We start from the raw sequence: 12,610 nt of genomic DNA on the forward strand, positions 1-12,610 counted from the left end.
AAGAAACTGACCCAACGCCAACTCCTTCGATACATTCTCTAAGGGTGCAAGTAACTCTATAAATTTTAATCTGTACTCAGAAACCGTACCTGTTTGGTTGTGTGTCCCAACCATTGTTCCTGCAGCGTTCCATTTGCCACTGACCTGATTGACGTCGGAGAAGCAATTTCACTTGTTCCCAGCGTTCAATTGGCCTTCTACGTGTTCCCATTGGAACCAAATTAAGGCTTGCCCCTCCAATGCTACCACTGTGGCTTCTATCTTCTCTTCTTCACTTAGGCGGTAGAAGTTGAAATACCGCTCTGCCCGCAATATCCAACATCCGGGTTGGTACCATCAAATAGGGGTAAGTCTAACCGTTTGAACCTCCAATTTGACCCCCCTGCAAAACCTCCATTAAAACCCATTCCTCCACCAGGTCCTCCACCCGACCCGACGCCTCCATGTCCCTCTTCCCCAATAGGCGTCCCACTCGAATTACTGCTTTCCCCCACTGCTAAGCCCCCATTTTTTACAGAACCCTGTAACCCAACCTGATTGATGCTCTTCTCTAAATTCTTTGACAGACCCATGTGCGTCGACTGAAGCCCAGTTATAGTAACTGCATCTATCTTTGAAATTTCACTTGATTCTCCTTTATTGATGTAATTAAAGACTCCTGGTGTTCTCTAGAGTGGCTAATTCGTCCCTCCAAACGAATTGTAGCCTCTTCTAGCTTATTCTCCTGCCTCTTCAGTGTCTCTTCCATACAAGATAGAAACCTATTTGCCAGTGCTTGTTCCATCGCTGCCACTGCAGCTTTTAACGCCGCCGACACTTCTTCAGCCACGGTTGTACGGATCGTGTTGTGTATGGATGTAACCCCTTGTTCCAGCTCATCCAAACGTTGTTTTGTATCCTTTGGCACCATCGATCTACTGCTCTGATACCAGATTTTGCTGTGAATCAAACTCACTTCTACTACTTAAATAGTTGCACAGGTATATAACTTCGATACTAGATAATAATAATAATGTTTAACAGGAAATGAACAAGATATGACTCCTATTATCGACAAGAACAATAGAGCCTCGCCAATCGTTCGAGATGATGGTCTCTCCTACATAAGCACTGTAATAAAACTCCACATAACCCTAATTTTCCTCTTCCCCGAATAAGTAATCACAATTCTGATTCTATCTACTCCCCGCTGGAGTTACCAAACTGCCCCTGTCTTTTTAAATTACCAAACTGCCCTGGTCTTGCTCTGTTTCTCTTTTCTTGTCCTTGGTATTTTCCTTGAATAAGTTAACAGCACAGGTGCCTTATGTGGGTTCCCTGCACTGTGTATGATGCCTTTTTTTGAATATTGTCCTGTTGGCAATGTGTATTTTGCATATTTTAGTCATTCTTTGTCATTAATACTACACGAGGATGGTTGCTTTGATGTGTTCAATTCATAGATGCTGCTAATACTTGGAAATGCCAAAGTTTTTTAAAATATCGCAAACAACCACCAAAATATTTAGCGGAGCAGCATTTTCTGAACGGATCGAACCAACCATTTCTGCTAGATAAATGTATGACGAAGAATGGTGGAGATATTTGGAATACAGATTTCCTATAAAGATTGTAGGACAGGCTTTGGACAACTAGATGGATCATATACATGCAAAGAAAGTAAATGGTTTTGTGATAAGCTTAAGAATATAAATACATAATGAAACATTTATTTGTTAGAGAAATTCATGACAAAAATGTTATATTCTTGATTTATAGAGTTAAATGCACTTTGTACCCTCAAACAAAGTTGAAAAAAACAATTTTGTATCAGAACTTTCAGAAATACAACTTGCACCCCTCAACTTCGACTTGCTAAGTCAGTATGCACCCTTTTGCAGATTATAATTAAAATGATAAGGGGTAAAACTGGAATTTCATTTTAAAATGTAAATAAATTTTAGTTAGAATTTCAAATACAAGTTAAAATATTTATAAAAATGATTTCTTTTATATTAAATATTAATATTGACCAAAATATTTTTATTAAATGCACATGAAATAATAATGACGTCAAAGAATTAAAAATGAAACAATTAGATTTAAATTAAGTATATAATTAAAAAAATATAAAAAGTCATTTTGAATTTACTTTTGGTAAAATTATATAATTTTTGGCATTATTATAACTAAATTTGAAACTCAACTAAATAGTATTATTCGAAAATTTTAAAGTTCTTATTTTATAGCTATAATAATAAAGTTCAGTTTTTAATATAATCTGAAAAATAAGAAATTTAGTTTAGTTAATATTTTACTGAAATTCCCATTTTACCCCTTACTTTTTTAATTATAACAGTCAAAGGGGTGCTTCCTGATTTGGCGGGTTGAAGTAGAGGGGTGCAAACTGAGTTTCCAATACTCTTGATACACATTTGTTTTTGAAACAAAATAAGAGGGTGCAAAGTGCATTTAACCCTGAATTATATGAATGTACAAAACTTTGATGTGCCTTTGCTTGTCATGTAGAGGAAGAATGATTGCTCAAGTTTTTACAGTGCACAGAATGCACTCATAAGAAATTAACACTAATATATCATCAGGAACTGTGGACGATCTTGGATATGGATAAGAAATTAACTGATCCCATCTTAAAGTTGGGCACAACTTTCTGCATGAGCTAATTAAACGAACTATTGAATTTGATATTCTTAGGACACATCTGTTTTAATATTATAACAAGGACTTTCTGCAGGTACGTGGCGTAAGCTCAAATATATTGGTAATGCTAGAGTACCCATCTTAAAGTTGGAGCACAACCTTCAAATATCTCTTGTGATATCTCCATCAATAATTTGAACGGTCAAATGAAGTCCAAGTTGCTGTTCTGGATCAATGATATTGATGGACGCTTTCGTGATATGGTTTTGCTAGTATGTCCCCATGTCAAAGAATAAGTGCTATCTTGGGAAGTATAACTGTATAAGGACCATTTTGACCCTTTTTTATGTACAGGTCAAGGAATGGGCCAAAGCACATGATATCAATGATTCAAAGTCTGGGTCTTTGAATTCATATTCTCTCAGTTTGCTGATTATCTTTCATTTTCAGGTATATCAGTATCTTCTATTTGTGTTTAATAAATTTGCTGCACTGTAAATGGTTTCCAATCAAGTGAGTAGTTATTTTTAAAGTTTAGAAGGATAACAAGTAATGATTAAAAGACATCATAATAATTAAAACGTGCATAAAGGGAAGACAACATAGCATATCAAATTGTTTTTGGCATCATGTAATTAGTATCCTTTTTTAGGATTTTGCCTTGTGCATAAATAGCTTAGAATAATTTGATGCTTGTGTTTGTTTTGGATGATTTTGGTATATAACTGATTTTCCAAATGGTCTTCTGGTCTATAGAAATGTTATTTTAGTATAAGAGCTTGATTGCTTAATTAGTATCTATAATTCGACTCTTGTATTTTTTTTGGATGATTCTAGTATATAACGGATTTTCCACATGTCTTCTGGTCTATACAAAAGTTATTTTAGTATAAGAGCTTGGTTGCTTAATTTTTTTGGCTAATTTAATATTATGTTTATTATAACATGAAAGTCTGAACTTCTACATTGTTTATCTTGATACCATTCTCCAATATTTCGCACAGACATGCGTACCTGCAATTCTACCTCCTCTTAAAGATATATATCCAGGAAATTTGTCGGATGACCTTAAAGGTACCCTTTATGATAAATTTATATATTATTGGACAACATTTAGTTACATTTTTTTTATATTTTTGCTTGTTATATTTGAAATGCAAGTCTAGCTAAACTTTCCTGCCTCACTCTCAATTTGATGAACATATCTCATTGGAGTATTATGTGCCTGCCCCTGCCTAATTCAAATTCTTAAATATGAATATCTCATCTCTCTCTATATATATATGTAGTGGTTGTAGTGCATATCTTTGGTTTCGAGTGGGAAATGCTGGGTTTGCTTGGTTTAGTTTAGTTATATATAACTATAAGGTGTATGTTCTGAATATAAACTGACGGCAACAAGTGAAATGATGGTACATCGGCTTACAGTGTACTGACTACTGACTACTAACTTAGCCTGTTAAAACCTAATTTAATGGGGTCAAGCTAAGAGTCTAATTGGGGGCTAAAAATCTGATTCCAAAATTACACAATATAGATACAGGATATATTGTACCCTCTATGGTAAATCAAGTTGTTTAAATATAATAGGGCTTTCTATTGCTGAAGTCCTCAGAGATCGTATTGCAGGCTAATTCAGTAATCTTTTTTAGACGTAAGGGGTACAAACACTATATATATTTCATATGTGGGTACAAAAAAATTTAGTCATTTTATGTATAGGGTTTAATTTAAAACATGTACTGAAAATCCTAGAGATTTATCGCTGTGATTTAAACTTCATGCATTTCATGATGATTGCATGATGTAAAAATATGTGCAGAGATTAACATCCTGCAATCTGAAAATCATCTGTTTTGGTAGGAAGATTAACATCATGCGATCTGAAAATCATCTGTTTTGGTAGGGAATATCATCGTTTGAAATTTATGTCAGTTAATTAAGGTTCTAATTTATTGCACTACTACACATTTTAACTTGCATAATATTCATTTTTTGAACTTGCATAGCACTTTCAAGTACTATGTAAGCCAGTGCTATGCAAGTGAAATCCAGTTACATAACACTTTTTTTTGTGCTATCCAAGTTCATTACTTAGATAACACTTCTTGAAAGAGCTATGCAAGTACGTTCTACCTAAGCGAAACACTACATCAGCATTTCTTCAAACGCTATCTAAGACTATTAAATTGAAAACTCTACCTACTTACGTAGCTCTTTAAAATCGCTGTGCAAGTAGTCCACCATTTAAATAAAATAAATATTTCTATTGCACTTTTTTCAAAATCCCAGTTTAATTGTTTTTTCAGCCACTATTATTTTTACAAAAACATTTCACAACTACAGTTATAAATAGGCTATAACCAATTCCGATATAAAATTAGACTAGCAACTCGTATTGCTTCGCTATAACCCAAATTAATTCCAGATATCAAAATGTTACAATAAAATAGCATACTTCAAAAAAATTCAAATATCAGCATGTTACAGTAAAACATCAAAATCTACTTCTTTAGCTATTTGTTCTTGAGAAACAATATAGCATCCAACTGTAATCAAATTCTCAGCCAATTTTCCACTCTTAAAATTGATACATATGTGTATCTGTAGATTGTATGAATTGCAGCTGGCTTCATCTTAATCGAAGATATATTCTCTGCACCCATGGTATGTAAATATAAACATGGATTGTTGCAAGGCTGAATCAATAAAAAATGCGTCTGCATCATTTAATATTACCAAGTCAATCAATGCAGGCTTAGTCTTGGTTAAGACAAAATTGACACGTGAAATATTAATAACTAAACGTACCATTTGAATCATCTGCCACATTTTCTTTTGCATCATACATATGCGGTCTGCACCCTGCAAATATGATTAGCTCATTTCAAGATCTTTAGAATGATACATACATTAAATTCTCATAAGAGTTTTAAGAAATTGGAATTATGGATTATTGTGAGGGTTCAATGTTATCCCCATTGCAACATCAACTAAATTTTTATCAAGAATAGTATTAATTCAGTAATAAACTTCAAAGTTTTTAGAAACTTACACCTTCTAGTTGCCTACTTTCCACAATATAGTATAGCCTTTGTTTGTTCTGACTGAAATATAAAAGATAGAAAATCAGGCATTTCCCTCAATTCTAAGTTCGTATAAAAACTAAGTTAAATCTAACCAAGAAGAAAAGTTTATTACACTGGATGGAAATCTAGGTTCCTTGCAGAATAATGACAAGACCATTTGGCAATAAAGGTCTAGCTCTCTTCTGCACGGTTTAAAGTCAATAGTGTGATAAACCATTTCTGGATTAGCACTATTAGGCTTCACCGTAGATGCCAGCACTACTATAAAGATAAATGAAATGATGTAATGGAATAATAAAAGGGAGAAAATGCTATCAAGGCGAAATACGAAAATGTAAAACTTAGGTATGACACCGTAGTAAACTTAAATAAACATGAAAATGTACACGCCTCTGTCAAAGTGACAAATATATCTCAATCGGTATATATAGACTATAGTATGTATTACTATGATTTTCAGAAGTATAAAAACATACCTTTACCAATATTGGTTGTCCATGCTTTAAACTACTACTACTACTACTACGTACTTACATCGAGTTTAGAGCTTTCGAGAGTATCTTGTTCTCTGAATTCTACTATAAGGCTACCAAAATCGCACTAGCTTTCAACTTCCCAGTATTTAAGCTACCAAATATAAACTAGACTATACTTTGGAATTCTAAAAATGATCTTTGAGATTTCTTAGTGGGGTTCCCAAACTGGCAATAATTATGGTAAACACATATTATACTTATATAAATGGTCATTAAAACTTGCTATTTTTGTGACAGGACTGGAAAATCAGAGAAGATCTTCACTTAAATTATAGGTAAATTTTAGAGTGTGTTTTTTTTTATCAGAAGGTCCTCCCCTCTTCAAGTATTCCTCAACCACACCTTTGCCACCCTCTTGGGGCGTCAAATTTCCAAAATCTTAAAATACAAGACTTTTGATCATTTCTTTGCAGAAATTTTACCCTCTCTTGTGCTTTTTTTAAACTCTAAAGAACATAGAGAAACGACCTACACGAATAACATCTATAGATTCTCAATCAAACTCAACATTAACCAAATAAATTTACTGAAATTTTGAAACTTATATTCTGATTTTTCCAAAGAAGATAAGAAAAACTAGGGTGACTAACAACATTGATCAAGGCCGGACCAAATTTAGATTATCTTTCAATTGCAAACTCTTACAAAGTAAATAAGTCATTATGGTAAATATAAATTATACTTATGTGTGAAACCTCTAATTTTCAATCATATCTTTTCACATCTAGAAAAATTGATGTGAATAACATGGCTAATTCCAAGTATCATGGAATCCAGGAAGACACAGTGACTACAATCAAAAAAATGTTCAGGATTAGCTCTCTTTCTGGGATAAGATCAATTCTATAAATATAAGGATGTGCATATTATCGCAACTGAGATAATATAGTTATGTCAGGTATATAAGTTGGGTTGCTCATATCAGCATCAAGCACCTTCATTTGGTCTAATTATGAACAACTAAATTAAACACAAAAGATAAACCTCTAACTAAGCATGCCAGATGCAGTACTAAAACAGGGAAAACAAGTGAAGAATAACCCCTAATTAAAACCTCTAAAATTAAAAATCCATCAAGTTAAAAAAACCTAATCGAAAACCCTAAATTAGGAAACCCATAATTTGAATACTCACGAATTGATATGAGTGTGATATGAAGGCAGGATACTCACAAATCGTATAAGATTAACATGATGGTCAGGATTGGCTCTATGAAATTCGTTTGATTAATTTGTTCGAATTTAAGGCAGAGTGATTGATAAAGACCCAGACACCATACCTCAGAGAAGATCCGGAAAAACTTTTCCGATGGAGGTTCAAAGTGCTTGCTCAATTTTCCCAGACTGGTTCTATGAATTGCCTCGATCAGTGCGGGGACGGACAGACGCATTGTGTTGAAGAAATAAAGTACTCCTTTTTGATAACTTACAATACGTTTACTTCACTAGCGCTTCTAAAACCGTTAACTAGGTATTTAAAAATAAATTAAAAATAAAATTAATTACTTAGCATACACTATCATATATAACACTTGCCCAAACGCCATACAACTTAAAACTTACATAGCACTTGCCAAATAAACGCTATGTTAGTATTAATTTTTAATTTATGTATATTTTTAATTTTACTTGGTATGACCTTGCATAGCATTTTTTTGAAAAACGTTATGTAAGTTGCTTTCTTGCATAGCACATAAAAAAAAGAGCTATTTAAGTAGTGTCTCCTAAGTTCAAATTTGTAGTAGTGTTGGTTTAATTTATATATTATCTTTTTTGGTATGAAGTAAGATAGAATCCTGGTTGCATGAAAACGTGAAAGCACTTTTAGAATTTTGCAGTTCCAAGTTCGAAAATAGATTTCACTGAATAAGATAATGATGGTTTCTATACAGGTTTGAGAACTGTTTGCTGAGAAACATGTTGAAGAAATATGTGCTGCAAACATAAACAAGTTTCGATTGGATAAGTCTAGGCAGATAAACGAAAGTTCTTTATCTACTCTGCTCATTTCTTTTTTCGCGAAGGTACTTATCTTTTTGATCTCCAAACATATTTTGGCATATAATTTAGACAACTATGAATTTATGACCTGCCAAAAATGACAAACACAATTCAATTTATGGTTTACATGTATATAACAGTACTTAAGATAATAGCTTAAATATAGATTCACTTTATTACCACATATATATATATATATATTAGTTAATAGTATGAACCTTTTAGTGGATATCATAGCAAGTTCCAGAACTTTCAACTATACCGTTGCAGATTTATATATTGGACATGTTTTTGCCATTATTTTTAATCAGTAAAAGAAGTCTTGGCCAGATTAAAATTCTCGTAAAAGCACCCATTATTTATATTGCTCGTGCATTTCTTCAGAAAGGTTATACTTTGTTAGTTTGTCACTTATAGTTCGGTCTCTGCAGCTCCTGAATTTTGATTGTCACAAATATTTAAAAAGTTTATACTTTGTAAGTGTGTCACTTATAGTTATAGTTCGGTCTCTGCAGCTCCTGAATTTTGAATTTCACAAATATTTGGTTCATTCTCTTTACTCATTGTACTGTTCTACCAATAATAAATTGTGCATAACTCGGACTCCCTCGATTTTTTTGTTTTGATTTGGTTTTGGTATTTAGCATGAAAGATGTTTAAATCTTGTAGTTTACATGCCTACTTCATAGATTAATCGTGGCTTGTAAGGTTGTACTACGTTGTGTTTGTTTATGATATATACGAGTCATCTATGTTATCTATATTGATTAATTATTTTTTCATGATAAATATCGCTTCACTTGCAGTGCAAACTATCTTATCTATCATATGATTTGGAACTTGGGTGTGGTTTGGAACTACAACCTAAAAAAAAAAATTAGATAGAGAGAACCTCAGGAAATTGCACTGATGTTGCTTTTTAGTTAGAAATTGCACCATATCACCAGCCACTAATTTTCCCTGATGATAATCTTGGAAATTTGCATATTAGCATTCTGGTATCTGTGACTTATGAGCATGATACTTTCTTTTTGTTGTCTTTTGCAGTTTTCTGACATTAATACGAGGGCTTCAATCCAAGGCATTAGCCCTTACTCTGGACAGTGGGAAGATATAGGGAGCAACATGACATGGCTACCCAGAACGTATGCACTTTATGTATGTTACATCCCCCCATGCATCCCCTTCTGGTATTCCTTTACTTCCAGATTTTGTTACAGACGTTTTCTCCCACACACACTGATGGCATGTCTTTCTTAAATGAATCAATTATTTACCTGCTGAATACATTCTATCCCAACCTCCATATTTAACTTATTTATAATGTATTCTTAGGTTGAGGATCCTTTTGAGCAGCCTGTTAATACTGCAAGGAGTGTATTGACAAACATCTAATAAGAATAGCAGATGCTTTTCGGACAACCTACTTTAAACTTACCTCACATAATCATAATCGGAGCACTCTCCTTGCTGCGCTAATCAAGCGAGATCGATTATCATATGAGACAAGATCAGCAACAGCCAGAAATTCAAATAATCCTGGAAACTATCAGCCACAGATAGACAGGGCTTTATCATCACCTTTACAGGCACATCATTCTCGCAGCACAGTAGTTAACCTCAATCCGAACATGCACAGACCCGTTCCATCAAATCAAAACACAGTGGTTAACCTCAATCGGAACATGCACAGACCAGTTCCATCAAATCAAAACACAGTGGTTAACCTCAATCCGAACATTTACAGACCGGTTCCATCAAATCAAAACACAGTGGTTAACCTCAATCCGAACATGCACAGACCAGTTCAATCAAATCAAAACACAGCGGCTGACATCCGCCCCCACCACGTAAACTTTAACAGAGCAGTTCAAGCAAATTACAATCGAATTCAACAGACTTGGAGGTCAAAACCCAACAGTTAAAGGCATCCTTAATTGTAAATTAGGAAGTTGTTTTTGTGCTCATTTTTGCGTCAAGTTTTCGCCTAGATTTTGCTGTACATTGATTTTTTTTTCTTTAGTCTATGAGAAAGATTGCTTGTTCAGTGTCCGTGGACACAGAGCTGTACAATTGTGCTACAGTTTCCTTTTAAAAACTGTGTGAGTGGTGTGGGTGGGGGTGTACTAGATAGTCCTGAAAGGAAACCATTGTTTTGGCTGCTGCATTGAAGATTTCACGGATCAACTCTGATTTTTTGAATAATAGCTTATTTCTAGTTTTTCTGACATTTAAATAATGACTTGTTGGCAGATTTTTTAGCGTTCTTGGGTACAACCAGTGTTCTAAAAATCGGCCGATTAACCGATTAATCGGAGTTTGGACGGGTCCTGTCTCGATTAATCGTTAATCGGGTCAAAGTACGGTTTTTGAAAAATTGGTCAAAAGTCGGGCAGTTCGGAAAAAATCGGCCGAATCGGGTCAAAAATCGGCCGAATCGGTCAAAGTTTGAAATTAATAAAAAAAATATTTTTTTTTAAAAAATAAAGTTTTGTTAAAATAATCATTAACATTTAACATTTAATAATTAATAATGATAATAATATATTAATATCTTGACTCTATACAAATCCCTAAATCCTCTATACAAATCCTTAATGAATTATTCTCAAATCTCAATACTCAACTTGCTTACTCAATAGATTCACAATTTTGGTATTCTAAATTTATTCAATAGTTATCACTTAAATATCAAGTAGGTAGTAATTTAAAATCTTAAGATTTGAATTTGTACATAATAATTTCTAATTATCAAGTAATAGTAGTTAGTAGTAGATAATTAGTATAAATTACTTAAATATCATTTATGGACTCGTGATAGTAGTTTTTTTTTTTATAAATCTTACTATTAAAACATTAATACTGAATTAATGACATGTGGTTTTAGTTTTATAAATCTTATGGAAGGGTAATGACATTTAAATAGAATTATTTTTTATTATTTACTAAATAAATTTATTCCGATTATAACTCCGATTAATCAATCCGATTAATCACCGATTATCCGATTAATCACTGAAAAATCCCTCTACCGAACAATTCCGATTCCCGTTTTTTAGAACACTGGGTACGACACATTGTTAATAGCCCTGTCATGTTTTACGTGTTCTCAATAAAGGGGCTCCCTCTTGTTTTCTTGACGAAGTTCAGTTTTACCAGATTTCTTAACGCAACTGATATTTATACCATAAAAAGGGAGCCACGATAAAGGAGTTGCACGTTTTTTTAATGAAGCTACGTAGGTTATAATCTGTGGGGATGTAGGAGGGGCCTAAATCCATACGAGGTTGTTAGAGCACCAGCGGCGCGGTCTTAGTTGCCGTTGTACAAAAATAAAAATAAAAATAAACATTATTTATATTATTTAAATGTAAAAGTAATGTAAAAGCATATGAAATATGCACCTTTGGTATATATATTCATCATAAGAGGTTTAAGGGGCCTATAATATGAATACAATATTAATATTATTTTGGAAAGAGTGAAAAGGAAGTAATTGACCAATTTTTGTGGTGGCTGACTTGTGGGGTCTGGAAGTTGAGAAAAGCGGTTCTGCCGCTGCGGATGCTCTTACCGTATCGTCCAATGAAGACGAGGACATTGGCTTTGATGCTGGAGCCGAGCCGAGCCTTGGATGAAGTCTATGCATAGTACTGCCACCTAGTATGCTTTAAGTCCCATTTCAAGAGCTCGATCATCTTAAAGCTTTCCCGGTAATTTTGTACATCTAAGTTGTTAGAAAACTAACTATTGAATTGCAGCTTCCATCTTCATCATAGTTTAGTTACAAGTTAGTGATACAATACAGAAACTAGCTGTGTATATCTGAACAACCAACAAGTAATTGTTTTTACTTTTTACTGAACTTGTAAAATGCCAATTTCTGCATCAAATGCAATACAGTATATCTTCTGCCCGTTATTTGTTTCCTTTCCATTTTCATGATTTTCTTAGGCCTTATCCCAGTTCATAACCCAAGTAAATGATTAGTATCAGTACAAGTATTGTCTATGCAATAGTTTTCGAGACTGTGGTACAACACAAATCATAGCTGTTTATCTTCACAATCTCCTTGTTCGTCTCCTGTCATATTCCGAATCTGAAGTATAAAACTAGGCTAGATTAACTTCAAGGCGCAACTTACATGTCATTAGGCAATCCACTTGAAGAAAAATAAACAAAATGCAGCAGATATAACATCAATTTGAAAGCTAAGTGAAAAGATTGGGAAAGACTTGTTCTCAACAAGAATAATATTTAACTTCTTTATGATAATGATACAGAACTGTATGATCTACAGATACAGCGTAACTGATTACTGTTATTCCTAGTGGACTAACAATGA

The 12,610-nt window shown here is 33.5% G+C and overlaps 1 protein-coding gene and 1 long non-coding RNA gene across 2 annotated transcripts; one reads left to right on the forward strand and one right to left on the reverse strand.

Annotated features, from left to right (window-relative positions):
• The first annotated feature begins 2,809 nt into the window (after positions 1-2,809).
• LOC141678873 (protein HESO1-like) lies at positions 2,810-10,504 on the forward strand. Its single transcript, XM_074485295.1, has 6 exons — positions 2,810-2,912; positions 2,995-3,090; positions 3,645-3,714; positions 8,157-8,288; positions 9,313-9,423; positions 9,601-10,504. Exons 1-4 carry the CDS (start codon positions 2,847-2,849, stop codon positions 8,174-8,176), a joined length of 252 nt encoding a protein of 83 aa, XP_074341396.1. The 5' UTR covers positions 2,810-2,846; the 3' UTR covers positions 8,177-8,288; positions 9,313-9,423; positions 9,601-10,504.
• On the reverse strand, positions 5,224-7,569 carry LOC141678874 (uncharacterized). The gene is made up of 3 exons (XR_012557933.1): positions 7,545-7,569; positions 5,452-5,505; positions 5,224-5,360 (listed from the first exon to the last, which is right to left on the reverse strand). It is a non-coding gene; the product is annotated as an uncharacterized LOC141678874 (long non-coding RNA).
• Positions 10,505-12,610: the final 2,106 nt, after the last annotated feature.

Source organism: Apium graveolens, chromosome 8 (genome assembly GCF_009905375.1).
Source record: "Apium graveolens cultivar Ventura chromosome 8, ASM990537v1, whole genome shotgun sequence".
NCBI lineage: Eukaryota > Viridiplantae > Streptophyta > Magnoliopsida > Apiales > Apiaceae > Apium > Apium graveolens.